The sequence below is a fragment of the Pseudophryne corroboree genome, chromosome 6 (genome assembly GCF_028390025.1).
Source record: "Pseudophryne corroboree isolate aPseCor3 chromosome 6, aPseCor3.hap2, whole genome shotgun sequence".
In the NCBI taxonomy this organism is placed as follows: Eukaryota; Metazoa; Chordata; class Amphibia; order Anura; family Myobatrachidae; genus Pseudophryne; species Pseudophryne corroboree.
In genome coordinates, this window is record NC_086449.1 from 585,333,930 (window position 1) to 585,354,264 (window position 20,335).

The 20,335-nt window shown below is 49.3% G+C and overlaps 1 protein-coding gene across 4 annotated transcripts in view; it reads left to right on the forward strand.

Annotated features, from left to right (window-relative positions):
* The window catches only part of ZNF346 (zinc finger protein 346), a 254,243-nt gene that overhangs the window by 52,228 nt on the left and 181,680 nt on the right, over positions 1-20,335 (forward strand). For all 4 annotated transcript variants that reach the window (XM_063927942.1, XM_063927945.1, XM_063927944.1 and 1 more), the window contains exons 3-4: positions 75-170; positions 591-735. In XM_063927942.1, the coding sequence (XP_063784012.1) occupies positions 75-170; positions 591-735 (241 nt within the window). The remainder of the gene's footprint in view (positions 1-74; positions 171-590; positions 736-20,335) is intronic.

Consider the following 20,335-nt stretch of genomic DNA (forward strand, 5'->3'; position numbering starts at 1 on the left):
ATTTTTTTTTATTTTTTTTAGTATTGTGTAGGTGTGCAGTTTTCATACTATGTATATATTTTTTCTTTGTCCAGAGCAAGAAGCATGCAAATAAATATCGCCGCTATTTATCGATCCAGCAAGGAGAAGAGTTCATCCCAGCAAAAAAGATGAAGCCGGATAATGTTCCGGTAATATTCTGCTGCTAACCAATAATGGATAAAACATTGTTTATGAAACAGGAATAGTAGTAATAGAACAGTAATATGCTGAAGATTATGGTGTTATCTGCCTCAACTTCATATTTGGGAATTATTGCTTAGAAAATTCTAACTATAATCCTAATAAAGTGATTCTTTCGGTAAATCGGCTGCTTAGGCATTTACAGTGGTCAAAACTTCTTGATATTGCCTTTAAAATGCAGTTGTCTTAGGAAACCCTAAATACATTCTAAGGTATGCTAATGTTCAAGTAGCTGTTTTATATTTTCAGACCAAAGATACTGAAACTGGTCTGTTCCTATTCTATACAATGTTGTGCTACTTTACAGATGTACTGCTACATAATCTGTGTATTGTCATTCACTGAACGGTAACTGTTTGTATGTGCAGGTGGTTGATGCAGATGTAGATAGGAACAAATACTGCCCGATCTGCAACATGTTCTTCTCATCTGCGGTTGTTGCTATGTCTCACTATGAAGGCAAGCCACATTCAAAGAACTTGAAGCTGAAGCAACAGGGTGGAGCTCTGGAAGGTAACAATCATAAAATGTTTGCGTAGAGCTAGTTTTGTACGGATTTTAAAACTCTGGACTCTTTGGGGCTAACTGAATTTGTCCAATAACTGTAATACTCTATGTATACAAAAATAAGATTTTACTCACCGGTAAATCTATTTCTCGTAGTCCGTAGTGGATGCTGGGACTCTGTAAGGACCATGGGGATTAGCGGCTCCGCTGGAGACTGGGCACAACTAAAGAAAGCTTTAGGACTACCCGGTGTGCACTGGCTCCTCCCACTAAGACCCTCCTCCAGACCTCAGTTAGGATACTGTGCCCAGAAGAGCTGACACAATAAGGAAGGATTTTGAATCCCGGGTAAGACTCATACCAGCCACACCAATCACACCGTATAACTCGTGATACTATACCCAGTTAACAGTATGAAATATAACTGAGCCGCTCAACAATAACCCATTAGTTAGGCAATAACTATATACAAGTATTGCAGACAATCCGCACTTGGGATGGGCGCCCAGCATCCACTACGGACTACGAGAAATAGATTTACCGGTGAGTAAAATCTTATTTCTCTAACGTCCTAGTGGATGCTGGGAACTCCGTAAGGACCATGGGGAATAGCGGGCTCCGAAGGAGGCTGGGCACTCTAGAAAGATTTATGACTACCTGGTGTGCACTGGCTCCTCCCACTATGACCCTCCTCCAAGCCTCAGTTAGATCTTGTGCCCGGCCGAGGTTGGATGCACACTAGGGGCTCTCCTGAGCCCTTAGAAAGAAAGTATAGATTTAGGTTTTTTATTTTCAGTGAGACCTGCTGGCAACAGGCTCACTGCAGCGAGGGACTAAGGGGAGAAGAAGCGAACTCGCCTGCTTGCAGCCGGATTGGGCTTCTTAGGCTACTGGACACCATTAGCTCCAGAGGGATCGACCGCAGGCCCAGTCCTTGGTGTTCGGTCCCGGAGCCGCGCCGCCGTCCCCCTTACAGAGCCAGAAGCAAGAAGAGGTCCGGAAAAACGGCGGCAGAAGACATCAGTCTTCACCAAGGTAGCGCACAGCACTGCAGCTGTGCGCCATTGCTCCTCATGCACACCACACACTCCGGTCACTGAGGGTGCAGGGCGCTGGGGGGGGGGGGGCGCCCTGAGCAGCAATATAAACACCTTGGCTGGCAAAAATACATCACAAATAACCCCCAGGGCTATATGGATGTATATTAACCCCTGCCAGATTCCATAAAAATGCGGGAGAAAAGGCCGCGAAAAAGGGGCGGAGCCTATCTCCTCAGCACACTGGCGCCATTTTTCCCTCACAGCTCCGTTGGAGGGAAGCTCCCTGGCTCTCCCCTGCAGTCTACACTACAGAACAGGGTTAAAACAGAGAGGGGGGGCACTAAATTTAGGCGCAGTATAAATTATATAAAAGCAGCTATAGGGGACATAACTCAGTTAGTCCCTGCATTATATAGCGCTCTGGTGTGTGCTGGCATACTCTCACTCTGTCCCCCCAAAGGGCTTTTGTGGGTCCTGTCCTCATTGGAGCATTCCTTGTGTATGTGGTGTGTCGGTACGGCTGTGTCGACATGTTTGATGAGGAGACTTATGTGGAGGCGGAGCAGATGCCGATAAATGAGATGTCGCCCCTGTGGGCCGACACCAGAGTGGATGGATAGGTGGAAGGTATTAACCGACAGTGTCAACTCCTTACATAAAAGGCTGGATGATGGATGACGTAACAGCTATGGGACAGCCGGCTTCTCAGCCCGCGCCTGCCCAGACGTCTCAAAGGCCATCAACGCTCCCTCAGATGGCAGACACAGATGTCGACACGGAGTCTGACTCCAGTGTCGACGAGGTTGAGACATATACACAATCCACTAGGAACATCCGTTACATGATCCCGGCAATATAAAATGTGTTACACATTTCTGACATTAACCCAAGTACCACTAAAAACAAAGGGTTTTATGTGTGGGGAGAAAAAGCAGGCAGTGTTTTGTTCCCCCATCAAATGAGTGAATGAAGTGTGAAAAAGCGTGGGTTTCCCCGATAAGAAACTGGTAATTTCTAACAAGTTACTGATGGCGTACCCTTTCCCGCCAGAGGATAAGTTACGCTGGGAGATATCCCCTAGGGTGGATAAGGCGCTCACACGTTTGTCAAGGTGGCACTGCAGTCTTAGGATATGGCCACTTTGAAGGTACCTGCTGATAAATAGCAGGAGGCTATCCTGAAGTCTGTAATTACACACTCAGGTACTAGACTGAGACCTGCAGACTGCTGCAGCGTGGTCTGTACCCCTTTCAAACAGGGATACTATTTTGCGAACATAAGACGTCGTCTTATATATGAGGGATGCACAGAGGAATATTTTGCCGGCTGGCATCCTGAATTATTGCAATGTCCATTCTGTCAGGAGGGTATTGGAGACCCGACACTGGACAGGTGATGCTGACTTTAAAAGGCACATAGAGCCTTATAAGGGTGAGGAATTGGTTGGGGTTGGTCTCTGGGACCTCGTATCCACAGCAACAGCTGGGATGAAAATATTTTACCTCTGGTTTCCTCACAGCCTAAGAAACGCACTGTATTGTCAGGTACAGTCCTTTCGGCTTCAAAAAAGCAGGCGGGTAAAACGAGGGAAGAGGGAAAAAGCTGCACCAGCAGCCAGTTCCCAGAATCCAAATTCTTCCCCTGCTTCCTCTGAGTCCACCGCATGACGCGGGGGCTCCACAGGCGTAGCCAGGTACGGTGGGGGGCCGCCTCAAAAATTTCAGCGATCAGTGGGCTTGCTCACAGGTGGATCCCTGGATCCGTCAAGTAGTATCTCAGGGGTACAAGCTGGAAGTCGAGGCGTCTTCCCCCCCCCCGCCGTTTACTCAAATCTGCCTTGCCGACAACTCCCTCAGGCAGGGAGGCTGTGCTAGAGGCAATTCACAAGCTGTATTCCCAGCAGGTGATAGTCAAGGTGCCCCTACTTCAACAAGGACGGGGTTACTATTCCACACTGTTTGTGGTACCGAAACCAGCCGGTTCGGTGAGACCCATTTTAAAATGGAAGTCCTTGAACACTTACATAACAAAGTTCAAGATGGAATCGCTCAGGGCGGTTATTGCAAGCCTGGACGAGGGGGATTACATGGTATCCCTGGACATCAAGGATGCTTACCTGCATGTCCCTATTTACCTTCCTCACCAGGAGTACCTCAGATTGTGGTACAGGATTGCCATTACCAATTCCAGACACTATCGTTTGGACTGTCCACGGCACCGAGGGTGTTTACCAAGGTAATGGCAGAAATGATGATACTCCTTCAAAAAGGGAGTTTTTATTTATCCCATACTTGGACGATCTCCTTATAAAGGCAAGGTCCAGGGAGCAGTTACTGGTCGGAGTAGCACTATCTCAGGAGGTGCTACAACAGCATGGCTGGATTCTGAACATTCCAAAGTCACAGCTGGTTCCTTCCACTCGCTTACTGTTCCTGGGGATGATTTTGGACACAGAACTGAAAAAAGTGTTTCTCCCGCAGGAGAAAGCCAAGGAGCTGTCATCTCTAGTCAGAGACCTCCTAAAACCAAAAAGGGTATCTGTGCATCGTTGCACACGAGTCCTGGGAAAAATGGTGGCTTCATACGAAGCAATTCCATTCGGCAGGTTCCATGCGAGGACCTTCCAGTGAGACCTCTTAGATAAGTGGTCGGGATCGCATCTTCAAATGCATCAAATGATAACCCTGTCTCCAAGGACCAGGGTGTCTCTACTGTGGTGGATGCAGGGTGCTCATCTTCTAGAGGGACGCAGTTTCGGCATACAGGACTGGGTCCTGGTGACCACGGATGCCAGCCTTCAAGGCTGGGGAGCAGTCACACAGGGAAGAAATTTCCAGGGCCTATGGTCAAGTCAGGAGACTTCCCTACATATAAATTCTGGAACTGAGGGCCATTTACAATGCCCTAAGCCAAGCAAGACCTCTGCTTCAAGGTCAGCCGGTGCTGATCCAGTCGGACAACCTCACGGCAGTCGCCCACGTAAACAGACAGGGCGGCACAAGAAGCAGGAGGGCAATGGCAGAAGCTGCAAGGATTTTTCGCTGGGCGGAAAATCATGTGATAGCATTGTCAGCAGTGTTCATTCTGGGAGTGGACAACTGGGAAGCAGACTTCTTCAGCAGGCACGACCTCCACCTGGGAGAGTGGGGACTTCACCCAGAAGTCTTCCACATGATTGTAAACCATTGGGAAAAACCAAAGGTGGACATGATGGCGTCCTGCCTAAACAAAAAATTGGACAGGTATTGCGCCAGGTCAAGGGACCCTCAGGCAATAGCTGTGGACGCTATGGTAACACCGTGGGTGTACCAGTCAGTGTATGTGTTCCCTCCTCTTCCTCTCATACCAAAAGTACTGAGAATTATAAGACGGAGGGGAGTAAGAACTATACTTGTGGCTCCGGATTGGCCAAGAAGGACTTGGTACCCGGAACTTCAAGAGATGCTCACGGAGGACCCGTGGAGTCTACCTCTAAGAAGGGACCTGCTCCAGCAAGGACCCTGTCTATTCCAAGACTTACCGCGGCTGCGATTGACGGCAGGGCGGTTGAACGCCGGATCCTGAAGGAAAAAGGCATTCCGGATGAAGTCATCCCTACCCTGATCAAGCCAGGAAGGATGTAACCGCAAAGCATTATCACCGCATTTGGCGAAAATATGTTGCGTGGTGCGAGGCCAGTAAGGCCCGATGGAGGAATTTCAACTAGGTCGATTCCTGCATTTCCTGTAAACAGTGTCTATGGGCCTACGGACTACGAGAAATAGAATTATCGGTAAGTAAATTCTTATTTTCTCTGACGTCCTAGTGGATGCTGGGAACTCCGTATGGACCAAGGGGAATAGCGGCTCCGCAGGAGACTGGGCACAAAAGTAAAGCTTTAGGACTACCTGGTGTGCACTGGCTCCTCCCCCTATGACCCTCCTCCAAGCCTCAGTTAGATTTTTGTGCCCGGCCGAGAAGGATGCACACTAGGGGCTCTCCTGAGCTTCTTAGTGAAAGTTTAGTTTTAGGTTTTTTATTTTCAGTGAGACCTGCTAGCAACAGGCTCACTGCATCGAGGGACTAAGGGGAGAAGAAGCGAACTCACCTGCGTGCAGAGTGGATTGGGCTTCTTAGGCTACTGGACACCATTAGCTCCAGAGGGACCGAACACAGGCCCAGCCTCGGAGCTCGGTCCCAGAGCCGCGCCGCCGGCCCCCTTACAGAGCCAGAAGCAAGAAGAGGTCCGGAAAATCGGCGGCAGAAGACATCCTGTCTTCACCAAGGTAGCGCACAGCACTGCAGCTGTGCGCCATTGCTCCTCAGCACACTTAACACTTCGGTCACTGAGGGTGCAGGGCGCTAGGGGGGGGCGCCCTGAGCAGCAATAAAAACACCTTGGCTGGCGAAAATACATCACATATAGCCCCCAGGGCTATATGGATGAATTTTAACCCCTGCCAGATTCCACAGAAAAACGGGAGAAAAGGCCGCCGAGAAGGGGGCGGAGCCTATCTCCTCAGCACACTGGCGCCATTTTCTCTCACAGCTCCGTTGGAGGGAAGCTCCCTGGCTCCCCCCTGCAGTTACTACACTACAGAAAGGGGTTAAAAAAGAGAGGGGGGCACTAATTAGGCGCAGTATAACAATACAGCAGCTATAAGGGGAAAAACACTTATATAAGGTTATCCCTGTATATATATATATATATATATAGCGCTCTGGTGTGTGCTGGCATACTCTCCCTCTGTCTCCCCAAAGGGCTAGTGGGGTCCTGTCCTCTATCAGAGCATTCCCTGTGTGTGTGCTGTGTGTCGGTACGTTGTCGACATGTATAAGGAGGAAAATGAGGTGGAGGCGGAGCAATTGCCTGTAACAGAGATGTCACCCCCTAGGGAGTCGACATCTGAGTGGATGAGCTTATGGAAGGAATTATGTGAGTCAGCTCTTTACAAAAGATTGATGACATGAGACAGCCGGCGACTCAGCCTGTGCCTGTCCAGGTGTCTCAAAAGCCATCAGGGGCTCTAAAACGCCCGTTACCGCAGATGGCAGATACAGACGCCGACACGGATACTGACTCCAGTGTCGACGATTAAGAGACGAATGTGACTTCCAGTAGGGCCACACGTTACATGATTGAGGCTATGGAAAATGTTTTCTCTAACGTCCTAGTGGATGCTGGGGACTCCGTCAGGACCATGGGGATTAGCGGCTCCGCAGGAGACAGGGCACAAAAATAAAGCTTTAGGATCAGGTGGTGTGCACTGGCTCCTCCCCCTATGACCCTCCTCCAAGCCTCAGTTAGGTTTTTGTGCCCGTCCGAGCAGGGTGCAATCTAGGTGGCTCTCCTAAAGAGCTGCTTAGAAAAAGTTTTTAGGTTTTTTATTTTCAGTGAGTCCTGCTGGCAACAGGCTCACTGCATCGAGGGACTTAGGGGAGAGAAGTGAACTCACCTGCGTGCAGGATGGATTGGCTTCTTAGGCTACTGGACACCATTAGCTCCAGAGGGAGTCGGAACACAGGTCTCACCCTGGGGTTCGTCCCGGAGCCGCGCCGCCGACCCCCCTTGCAGATGCCGAAGATGGAAGAGGTCCAGAAGCAGGCGGCAGAAGACTTTTCAGTCTTCCTGAGGTAGCGCACAGCACTGCAGCTGTGCGCCATTGTTGTCGGCACACTTCACACAGCGGTCACGGAGGGTGCAGGGCGTTGGGGGGGCGCCCTGGGCAGCAATATATAATACCTTTTTATGGCTAAAAATACATCACATATAGCCCTTTGAGGCTATATGGATGTATTTAACCACTGCCAGATCTCACAGATTCCGGAGAAGAGCCCGCCGAAATAGGGGGCGGGGCTTATTCTCCTCAGCACACAGCGCCATTTTCCTGCTCAGCTCCGCTGTGAGGAAGGCTCCCAGGACTCTCCCCTGCACTGCACTACAGAAACAGGGTAAAACAGAGAGGGGGGGCACTTTTTTTGGCGATATTAATATATTTAAGCTGCTATAAGGATACAACACTTATATAGGGTTGTTCCCATATATATTATAGCGCTTGGGTGTGTGCTGGCAAACTCTCCCTCTGTCTCCCCAAAGGGCTAGTGGGGTCCTGTCTTCAATAGAGCATTCCCTGTGTGTCTGCTGTGTGTCGGTACGTGTGTGTCGACATGTATGAGGACGATGTTGGTGTGGAGGCAGAGCAATTGCCGGTAATGGTGATGTCACCCCCTAGGGAGTCGACACCGGAATGGATGGCTTTGTTTATGGAATTACGTGATAATGTCAGCACATTACAAAAATCAGTTGACGACATGAGACGGCCGTCAAACCAGTTGGTACCTGCCCAGGCGTCTCAGACACCGTCAGGGGCTGTAAAACGCCCTTTACCTCAGTCGGTCGATACAGACCCAGACACGGACACTGAATCTAGTGTCGACGGTGAAGAAACAAACGTATTTTCCAGTAGGGCCACACGTTATATGATCACGGCAATGAAGGAGACTTTGCATATCTCTGATACTACAAGTACCACAAAAAGGGGTATTATGTGGGGGGTGAAAAAACTACCTGTAGTTTCTCTAACGTCCTAGTGGATGCTGGGAACTCCGTAAGGACCATGGGGAATAGCGGCTCCGCAGGAGACAGGGCACATCTAAAGAAAGCTTTAGGATCACCTGGTGTGCACTGGCTCCTCCCCCTATGACCCTCCTCCAAGCCTCAGTTAGATTTTCTGTGCCCGACGAGAAGGGTGCACACTAGGGGCTCTCCTGAGCTCTTTGTGAAAGTTTTAGTTTAGGTTTATTATTTTCAGTGAGACCTGCTGGCAACAGGCTCACTGCATCGAGGGACTAAGGGGAGAAGAAGCGAACTCACCTGCATGCAGAGTGGATTGGGCTTCTTAGGCTACTGGACATTAGCTCCAGAGGGACGATCACAGGTTCAGCCTGGATGGGTCACCGGAGCCGCGCCGCCGGCCCCCTTACAGAGCCAGAAGAGCGAAGAGGTCCGGAAAAATCGGCGGCAGAAGACTTTCCTGTCTTCAGATAAAGGTAGGCGCACAGCACCGCAGCTGTGCGCCATTGCTCTCAGCACACTTCACACTCCGGTCACTGAGGGTGCAGGGCGCTGGGGGGGCAGCGCCCTGAGACGCAATAAATCGATAGAAAACCTTTTATGGCTAAAATAAATGCATCACATATAACTCCTGGGCTATATGGATGCATTTAACCCCTGCCAAAACATACAAGAAAACGGATGATAGGCTCCGCCCCTTTCTCGGCGTCCTTATCTCCTCAGCACACTGGCGCCATTTTCCCTCACAGCTCAGTTGGAGGGAAGCTCCCTGGCTCTCCCCTGCAGTCACTACACTACAGAAAGGGGTTAAAAAAAGAGAGGGGGGCACAAATTAGGCGCAGTATAAACAATACAGCAGCTATAAAGGGAAAAACACTTATATAAGGTTATCCCTGTATATATATATATAGCGCTCTGGTGTGTGCTGGCAAACTCTCCCTCTGTCTCCCCAAAGGGCTAGTGGGGTCCTGTCCTCTATCAGAGCATTCCCTGTGTGTGTGCTGTGTGTCGGTACGTTTGTGTCGACATGTATGAGGAGAAAAATGATGAGGAGACGGAGTAGAGTGTCTGTAATAGTGTTGTCACCCCCTGGGGGGTCGACACCTGAGTGGATGTACTGTTGAAATTGCGTGACGTGTCAGCTTTGTATAAAAGACAGTGGTTGACATGAGACAGCCGGCTACTCAGCTTGTGCATGTCCAGACGTCTCATACAGGGGCTCTAAAGCGCCCGTTACCTCAGATACAGACGCCGACACGGATACTGACTCCTGTGTCGACGGTGAAGAGACAACCGTGATTTCCAATAGGGCCACACATTGCATGATTGAGGCAATGGAAAAAGTTTACACTCTTCTGATAATATAAATACCACCAAAAAAAAAGGGGTATTATGTTTGGTGAGGAAAAACTTCCTGTAGTTTTCCTGAATCTGAGAAATAAAATGAGGTGTGTGATGATGCGTGGGTTTCCCCCCGATAACAATTGATAATTTCTAAAAAGTTATTGGCAGTATACCTTTTCCCGCCAGAGGTTAGGGTGCGTTGGGAAACACCCCCTAGGGGGGATAAGGCGCTCACACGCTTGTAAGAACAAGGGCTCTACCCTCTCTGGAGATGGCTGCCCTTAGGGATCCTGCTGATAGAAAGCAGGAGGGTATCCTAAAATGTATTTACACACATACTGGTGTTATACTGCGACCAGCAATCGCCTCAGCCTGGATGTGCAGTGCTGGGTTGGCGTGGTCGGATTCCCTGACTGGAAATTTGATATCCTAGATAAGGACAGTATATTATTGCCTATAGAGCAATTAAAAGATGCATTTCTATATATGCATGATGCACAGCGGAATATTTGCCGACTGGCATCAAGTATAAGTGCGTTGTCCACTTATACCAGTAAAGTGGTCAGGTGATGCGGATTCCAAACGGCATTTGGAAGTATTGCCTTAACAAAAAAGGGGATGTACCCCAGGTCGCCTCTCAAAATAAGACGCCGTATTATCAGGCGCAGTCCTGGTTGGCAAGCGGACAAAAGGGTTCCTCTTTTCTGCTCGTGACAGAGGGAGAGGAAAATGGCTGCAGAGATCAGCCAGTTCCAAGGAACAGAAACTCTTTTCCGCCTCTGCCAAGCCCTCAGTATGACGCTAGGGCTTTACAAGTTCAGGCACGGTGGGGTCCCGTTCTCAATGAATTTCAGTGCGCAGTGGGCTCACTCGCAAGTAGACCCCTGGATCCTTCAGGTAATATTTCAGGGGTACAAATTGGAATTCGAGACGTATCCCCCTCGCCGTTTCCAAAGGTCTGTTTTACCGACGTCTCCCGCTGACAGGCAGTTTTGGAAACCATTCACAGCAGGTGATAATCAAGATACCCCTCCTGCAACAGGGAACGGGGTATTATTCCACACTATTGTGGTACCGAAGCCAAACGGCTCGGTGAGACCGATTTTAAAATCTAAAATCTTTGAACACTTGCATACAGAGGTTCAAATTCAAAATTGAGTCACTCAGAGCAGTGATTGCAAACCTGGAAGAAGGGGACTACATGATGTCTCGGGACATCAAGGATGCTTACCTTCATGTCAAAATTTACCCTTCTCACCAAGGGTATTTCAGGTTATGGTACAGAACTGTCACTATCAGTTCGGACGCTGCCGTAGGGATGGTCCACGGCACCCCGGTTCTTTACCAAGGTAATGGCCGAAATGATATCCCTTCGAAGGAAGGAAATTTTAGTTATCCCTTACTTGGACGATTCCCTGATAAGGGTAAGATCCAGGGAACACTTGGAAGTCGGTGTAGCACTATCTCAGGTAGTGTTGCGGCAGCACGATTTGGATTCTCAATATTCCAAAATCGCAGCTGGTTCCGACGACTTGTCTTCTGTTCCTAGGGATGATCCTGGACACAGTCCAGAAAGAAGGTGTTTCTCCCGGAGGAGAAAGCCAGGGAGTTATCCGAGCTAGTCAGGAACCTCCTAAAACCGAACCAAGTCTCAGTGCATCAATGCACAAGGGTTCTGGGTAAAAATGGTGGCTTCCTACGAAGCAATCCCATTCGGCAGATTCCACGCAAGACTTTCCAGTGGAACCTACTGGACAAATGGTCCGGGTCGCATCTTCAGATGCTTCAGCGGATAACCCTGTCACCGGGGACAAGGGTATCCCTCCTGTGGTGGTTGCAGAGTGCTCATCTTCTAGAGGGCCGCAGATTCGGCATTCGGGACTGGGTCCTGGTGGCCACGGATGCCAGCCTGCGATGCTGGGGAGCAGTCACACAGGGAAGGAATTTCCAGGGCTTATGGTCAAGCCTGGAGACATCTCTTCATATAAACATTCTGGAACTAAGGGCCATTTACAATGCCCTAAGTCAAGCGAAACCCCTGCTTCAGGGTCAGGCGGTATTGATCCAATCGGACAACATCACGTCAGTCGCCCACGTAAACAGACAGGGCGGCACGGGAAGCAGGGGGGCAATGGCAGAAGCTGCAAGGATTCTTCGCTGGGCGGAAGATCATGTGATAGCACTGTCAGCAGTGTTCATTCCGGGAGTGGACAACTGGGAAGCAGACTTCCTCAGCAGACACGATCTACACCCGGGAGAGTGGGGACTTCATCCAGAAGTCTTCCACATGATTGTGAACCGTTGGAAAAAACCAAAGGTGGATATGATGGCGTCCCGCCTCAACAAAAAACTGGACAGGTATTGCGCCAGGTCAAGAGACCCTCAGGCAATAGCTGTGGACGCTCTGGTAACACCGTGGGTGTTCCAGTCAGTGTATGTGTTCCCTCCTCTGCCTCTCATACCAAAAGTACTGAGAATTATACGGCAAAGGGGAGTAAGAACGATACTCGTGGCTCCGGATTGGCCAAGAAGAACTTGGTATCCGGAACTTCAAGAGATGCTCACGGACGAACCGTGGCCTCTACCTCTAAGAAAGGACCTGCTCCAGCAGGGGCCTTGTTTGTTCCAAGACTTACCGCGGCTGCGTTTGACGGCTTGGTGGTTGAACGCCGGATCCTGAAGGAAAGGCATTCCAGATGAAGTCATCCCTACCCTGGTCAAGACCAGGAAGGACGTAACCGCAAAACATTATCACCGCATTTGGCGAAAATATGTTGCGTGGTGGGAGGCCAAGAAGGCCCCTACAGAGGAATTTCAACTGGGTCGTTTCCTCCATTTCCTGCAAACAGGACTGTCTATGGGCCTAAAATTAGGGTCCATTAAGGTTCAATTTTCGGCCCTGTCGATTTTCTTCCAAAAGGAACTGGCTTCAGTGCCTGAAGTTCAGACATTTGTAAAAGGGGTACTGCATATACAGCCTCCTTTTGTGCCTCCAGTGGCACCTTGGGATCTCAATGTTGTGTTGAGTTTCCTAAAGTCACATTGGTTTGAACCACTCACCACTGTGGACTTAAAATATCTCACATGGAAGGTGACGATGCTGTTAGCCCTGGCTTCAGCCAGGCGTGTGTCAGAATTGGCGGCTTTATCATATAAAAGCCCTTATTTAATATTTCATTCTGACAGGGCAGAATTGAGGACTTGTCCTCAATTTCTACCTAAGGTGGTTTCTGCATTTCACATGAAGCAACCTATTGTGGTACCTGCGGCTACTAAGGACTTGGAGGATTCCAAGTTGCTTGACGTGGTCAGGGCCCTGTAAATATGTTTCCAGGACGGCTGGAGTCAGAAAATCTGACTCGCTGTTTATCCTGTATGCACCCAACAAACTGGGTGCTCCTGCTTCTAAGCAGACGATTGCTCATTGGATTTGTAGTACAATTCAGCTTGCACATTCTGTGGCAGGCCTGCCACAGCCAAAAATCTTAAAATGCCCACTCCACAAGGAAGGTGGGCTCATCTTGGGCAGCTGCCCGAGGGGTCTCGGCTTTACAACTTTGCCGAGCAGTTATTTGGTCAGGAGCAAATACGTTTGTAAAATTCTACAAATTTGATACCCTGGCTGAGGAGGACCTGGAGTTCTCTCATTCGGTGCTGCAGAGTCATCCGCACTCTCCCGCCCGTTTGGGAGCTTTGGTATAATCCCCATGGTCCTTACGGAGTTCCCAGCATCCACTAGGACGTTAGAGAAAATAAGAATTTACTTACCGATAATTCTATTTCTCGTAGTCCGTAGTGGATGCTGGGCGCCCATCCCAAGTGCGGATTGTCTGCAATACTGGTACATAATTATTGTTACCAAAAAATTCGGGTTATTGTTGTAGTGAGCCATCTTTTATAGAGGCTTCTCTATTATCATGCTGTTAACTGGGTTCAGATCACAAGTTGTACAGTGTGATTGGTGTGGCTGGTATGAGTCTTACCCGGGATTCAAAATCCTTCCTTATTGTGTACGCTCGTCCGGGCACAGTATCCTAACTGAGGCTTGGAGGAGGGTCATAGGGGGAGGAGCCAGTGCACACCAGGTGATCCTAAAGCTTTCTTTAGATGTGCCCTGTCTCCTGCGGAGCCGCTATTCCCCATGGTCCTTACGGAGTTCCCAGCATCCACTACGGACTACGAGAAATAGAATTATCGGTAAGTAAATTCTTATTTTTTCCTGAATCAGAGGAATTGAATGATGTATGTGATGAAGCGTGGGTTAACCCAGATAGAAAAGGGCTAATTTCTAAAAAGTTATTGGCATTATACCCTTTCCCGCCAGAGGTTAGGGCGCGCTGGGAAACACCCCCTAAGGTGGATAAGGCGCTCACACGCTTATCAAAACAAGTGGCGTTACCGTCTCCTGATACGGCCGCCCTCAAGGATCCAGCTGATAGGAGGCTGGAAACTACTCTAAAAAGTATATACACACATACTGGTGTTATACTGCGACCAGCCATCGCCTCAGCCTGGATGTGCAGTGCTGGAGTGGTCTGGTCGGATTCCCTGACTGAAAATATTGATACCCTGGATAGGGACAGTATTTTACAGACTTTAGAGCAATTAAAGGATGCTTTTCTTTATATGCGAGATGCTCAGAGGGATATTTGCACTCTGGCATCGAGAGTAAGTGCGATGTCCATATCTGCCAGAAGAAGTTTATGGACACGACAGTGGTCAGGTGATGCGGATTCCAAACGGCATATGGAAGTATTGCCGTATAAAGGGGAGGAATTATTTGGCGTCGGTCTATCGGATTTGGTGGCCACGGCAACTGCCGGGAAATCCACCTTTTTACCTCAGACCCCCTCCCAACAGAAAAAGACACCGTCTTTTCTCTATCGTCCTAGTGGATGCTGGGGTTCCTGAAAGGACCATGGGGAATAGCGGCTCCGCAGGAGACAGGGCACAAAAAGTAAAGCTTTAGGATCAGGTGGTGTGCACTGGCTCCTCCCCCTATGACCCTCCTCCAAGCCTCAGTTAGATTTTTGTGCCCGGCCGAGAAGGGTGCAATCTAGGTGGCTCTCCTAAAGAGCTGCTTAGAAAAGTTTAGCTTAGGTTTTTTATTTTACAGTGAGTCCTGCTGGCAACAGGATCACTGCAACGAGGGACTTAGGGGAGAAGAAGTGAACTCACCTGCGTGCAGGATGGATTGGCTTCTTTGGCTACTGGACATTAGCTCCAGAGGGACGATCACAGGTACAGCCTGGATGGTCACCGGAGCCTCGCCGCCGGCCCCCTTGCAGATGCTGAAACGAGAAGAGGTCCAGAATCGGCGGCAGAAGACTCCTCAGTCTTCTTAAGGTAGCGCACAGCACTGCAGCTGTGCGCCATTTCCTCTCAGCACACTTCACACGGCAGTCACTGAGGGTGCAGGGCGCTGGGAGGGGGCGCCCTGGGAGGCAAATGAAAACCTTTTTTGGCTAAAAATACCTCACATATAGCCTCCGGGGGCTATATGGAGATATTTAACCCCTGCCAGAATCCATTAAAGAGCGGGAGACGAGCCCGCCGAAAAAGGGGCGGGGCCTATCTCCTCAGCACACAGCGCCATTTTCCCTCACAGAAAGGCTGGAGGGAAGGCTCCCAGGCTCTCCCCTGCACTGCACTACAGAAACAGGGTTAAAACAGAGAGGGGGGGCACTAATTTGGCGTTAGAAATATATAAAAGATGCTATAAGGGAAAACACTTATATAAGGTTGTCCCTATATAATTATAGCGTTTTTTGGTGTGTGCTGGCAAACTCTCCCTCTGTCTCTCCAAAGGGCTAGTGGGTCCTGTCCTCTATCAGAGCATTCCCTGTGTGTGTGCTGTGTGTCGGTACGTGTGTGTCGACATGTATGAGGACGATGTTGGTGAGGAGGCGGAGCAATTGCCTGTAATGGTGATGTCACTCTCTAGGGAGTCGACACCGGAATGGATGGCTTATTTAGGGAATTACGTGATAATGTCAACACGCTGCAAGGTCGGTTGACGACATGAGACGGCCGACAAACAATTAGTACCGGTCCAGACGTCTCAGAAACACCGTCAGGGGTTTTAAAACGCCCGTTTACTTTAGTCGGTCGACACAGACACAGACACGGACACTGAATCCAGTGTCGATGGTGAATAAACAAACGTATTCCTTATTAGGGCCACACGTTAAGGGCAATGAAGGAGGTGTTACATATTTCTGATACTACAAGTACCACAAAAGAGGGTATTATGTGGGATGTGAAAAAACTACCGTAGTTTTTCCTGAATCAGATAAATTAAATGAAGTGTGTGATGATGCGTGGGTTCCCCCCGATAGAAAATTATGGGCGGTATACCCTTTCCCGCCAGAAGTTAGGGCGCGTTGGGAAACACCCCTTAGGGTGGATAAGGCGCTCACACGCTTATCAAAACAAGTGGCGGTACCGTTTATAGATAGGGCCGTCCTCAAGGAGCCAGCTGACCGGAGGCTGGAAAATATCATAAAAAGTATATACACACATACTGGTGTTATACTGCGACCAGCGATCGCCTCAGCCTGGATGTGCAGAGCTGGGGTGGCTTGGTCGGATTCCCTGACTAAAAATATTGATACCCTTGACAGGGACAGTATTTTATTGACTATAGAGCATTTAAAGGATGCATTTTCTATATATGCGAGATGCACAGAGGGATATTTGCACTCTGGCATCAAGAGTAAGTGCGATGTCCATATCTGCCAGAAGATGTTTATGGACACGACAGTGGTCAGGTGATGCAGATTCCAAACGGCACAAAGGTGTATTGCCGTATAAAGGAAGAGGAGTTATTTGGGGTCGGTCCATCGGACCTGGTGGCCACGGCAACTGCTGGAAAATCCACCGTTTTTTACCCTAAGTCACATCTCTGCAGAAAAAGACACCGTCTTTTCAGCCTCAGTCCTTTCGTCCCTATAAGAGTCATATCTGCCCAGGGATAGAGGAAAGGGAAGAAGACTGCAGCAGGCAGCCCATTCCCAGGAACAGAAGCGTTCCACCGCTTCTGCCAAGCTCTCAGCATGACGCTGGGACCGTACAGGACCCCTGGATCCTACATGTAGTATCCCAGGGGTACAGATTGGAATGTCGAGACGTTTCCCCTGCGCAGGCTCCTGAAGTCTGCTTTACCAAGGTCTCCCTCCGACAAGGAGGCAGTATGGGAAACAATTCACGAGCTGTATTTCCAGCAGGTGATAATCAAATTACCCCTCCTACAACAAGAAAAGGGGTATTATTCCACACTATATTGTGGTACTGAAGCCAGAAGGCTAGGTGAGACCTATTCTAAATCTAAAAAAATTTGAACACTTACAAAGGTTCAAATCAAGATGGAGTCACTCAGAGCAGTGATAACGAACCAGGAAGAAGGGGACTATATAGTGTCCCGAGACATCAGGGATGCTTACCTCCATGTCCAAAATTTGCCCTTCTCACTAAGGGTACCTCAGGTTCGTGGTACAGAACTGTCACTATCAGTTTCAGACGCTGCCGTTTGGATTGTCCACGGCACCCCGGGTCTTTACCAAGGTAATGGCCGAAATGATGATTCTTCTTCGAAGAAAAGGCGTCTTAATTATCCCTTACTTGGACGATCTCCTGATAAGGGCAAAGTCCAGGGAACAGTTGGAGGTCGGAGTAGCACTATCTCGGATACTGCTACAACAGCACGGGTGGATTCTAAATATTCCAAAATCGCAGCTGATCCCGACGACAAGTCTGCTGTGCCTAGGGATGATTCTGGACACAGTCCAGAAAAAGGTGTTTCTCCCGGAAGAGAAAGCCAGGGAGTTATCCGAGCTAGTCAGGAACCTCCTAAAATCAGTGCATCATTGCACAAGGGTCCTGGTAAAGATGGTGACTTCCTACGAAGCAATTCCATTCGGCAGATTTCACGCAAGAATTTTTCAGTGGGATCTGCTGGACAAATGGTCCGGATCACATCTTCAGATACATCAGCGGATAACCCTATATCCAAGGACAAGGGTGTCTCTCCTGTGGTGGTTACAGAGTGCTCATCTTCTAGAGGGCCGCAGATTCGGCATTCAGGATTGGATGCTGGTGACCACGGAGGCCAGCCCGAGAGGCTGGGGAGCAGTCACACAAGGAAAAAATTTCCAGGGAGTGTGATCAAGTCTGGAGACTTTTCTCCACATAAATATACTGGAGCTAAGGGTAAATTTATAATACTCTAAGCTTAGCAAGACCTCTTCTTCAAGGTCAGCCGGTATTGATCCAGTGGGAAAAACATCACGGCAGTCGCCCACGTAAATAGACAGGGCGGCACAAGAAGCAGGAGGGCAATGGCAAAAACTGCAAGGACTTTTCGCTGGGCGGAAAATCATGTGATAGCACTGTCAGCAGTGTTTCATTCCGGGAATGGAAACTGGGAAGCAGACTTCCTCAGCAGGCACGACCTCCACCCGGCAGAGTGGAAACTTCATCGGGAAGTTTTCCACATGATTGTAAACCGTTGGGAAATACCAAAGGTGGACATGATGGCGTCCCGTCTGAACAAAAAACGGGACAGGTATTGCGCCAGGTTAAGAGACCCTCAGGCAATAGCTGTGGACGTTCTGGTAACACCATGGATGTACCAGTCGGTGTATGTGTTCCATCCTCTGCTTCTCATACCTAAGGTACTGAGACTTATAAGACGTAGAGGAGTAAGAACTATACTCATGGCTCCGGATTGGCCAAGAAGGACTTGGTACCCGGAACTTCAAGAGATGCTCACAGAGGACTTATGGCCTCTGCCGCTAAGAAGGGACTTGTTTCAGCAAGTACCATGTCTGTTCCAAGACTTACCGCAGCTGCGTTTGACGGCATGGCGGTGGAACGCCGGATCCTAAGGGAAAAAGGCATTCCGGAAGAGGTCATTCCTACCCTGGTCAAAGCCAGAAAGGAGGTGACCGCACAACATTATCACCACATGTGGCAAAAATATGTTGCGTGGTGTGAGGCCAGAAAGGCCCCACGAAGAAATTTCAACTCGGTCGATTCCTGCATTTCCTGCAAACAGGAGTGTCTATGGGCCTCAAATTGGGGTCCATTAAGGTTCAAATTTCGGCCCTGTCGATTTTCTTCCAGAAAGAAGTGGCTTCAGTTCCTGAAGTCCAGAAGTTTGTCAAGGGAGTATTGCATATACAACCCCCTTTTGTGCCTCCAGTGGCACTGTGGGATCTCAACGTAGTTCTGGGATTCCTCAAATCACATTGGTTTAAAACCAGTCAAATCTGTGGATTTGAAGCATCTCACATGAAAAGTGACCATGCTCTTGGCCCTGGCCTGGTGGCGAGTGTCAAATTGGTGGTTTTTTTCTCAAAAAAGCCCATATCTGGTTGTCCATTTGGACAGGGCAGAGCTGCGGACTCGTCCCCAGTTCTCTCCCTAAGGTGGTGTCAGTGTTTCACCTGAACCAGCTTATTTTGGTGCCTTGCGCCTACTAGGGACTTGGAGGACTCCAGGTTGCTAGATGTTGTCAGGGCCCTGTAAATATAGGTTCCAGGACAGCTGGAGTCAGGAAAACTGACTTGCTGTTATCCTGTATGCACCCAACAAACTGGGTGCTCTTGCTTCTAAGCAGACTATTGCTAGTTGGATGTGTAATACAATTCAGCTTGCACATTCTGTGGCAGGCATGCCACAGCCAAAATATGTAAATGCCCATTCCACAAGGAAGGTGGGCTTATCTTGGGCGGCTGCCCGAGGGGTCTCGGCTTTACAACTTTGCCGAGCGGCTATTTAGTCAGGGGCAAACACGTTGGTAAAATCCTACAAATTTGATACCCTGGCTAAGGAGGACCTGGAGTTCTCTCATTCGGTGCTGCAGAGTCATCCGCACTCTCCCGCCCGTTTGGGAGCTTTGGTATTATCCCCATGGTCCTTTCAGGAACCCCAGCATCCACTAGGACGATAGAGAAAATAAGAATTTACTTACCGATAATTCTATTTCTCGGAGTCCGTAGTGGATGCTGGGCGCCCATCCCAAGTGCGGATTATCTGCAATACTTGTACATAGTTACAAAAATCGGGTTATTATTGTTGTGAGCCATCTTTTCAGAGTCTCCGCTGTTATCATACTGTTAACTGGGTTCAGATCACAGGTTGTACAGTGTGATTGGTGTGGCTGGTATGAGTCTTACCCGGGATTCAAAATCCTTCCTTATTGTGTACGCTCGTCCGGGCACAGTATCCTAACTGAGGCTTGGAGGAGGGTCATAGGGGGAGGAGCCAGTGCACACCACCTGATCCTAAAGCTTTACTTTTTGTGCCCTGTCTCCTGCGGAGCCGCTATTCCCCATGGTCCTTTCAGGAACCCCAGCATCCACTACGGACTCCGAGAAATAGAATTATCGGTAAGTAAATTCTTATTTTCAGCCGCAGTCCTTTCGGTCCTATAAGAACAAGCGGGCAAAAGGACAGTCATATCTGCCCCGAGGCAGAGGAAAGGGTAAGAGAGGGCAGCAAGCAGCCCCTTCCCAGGAACAGAAGCCCTCCGCGGGTTCTGCAAAGCCCTCAGCATGACGCTGGGGCTTTACAAGCGGACTCAGGAGCGGTGGGGGGTCGACTCAAGAATTTCAGCGCGCAGTGGGCTTGCTCACAGGTGGACCCCTGGATCCTGCAGGTAGTATCT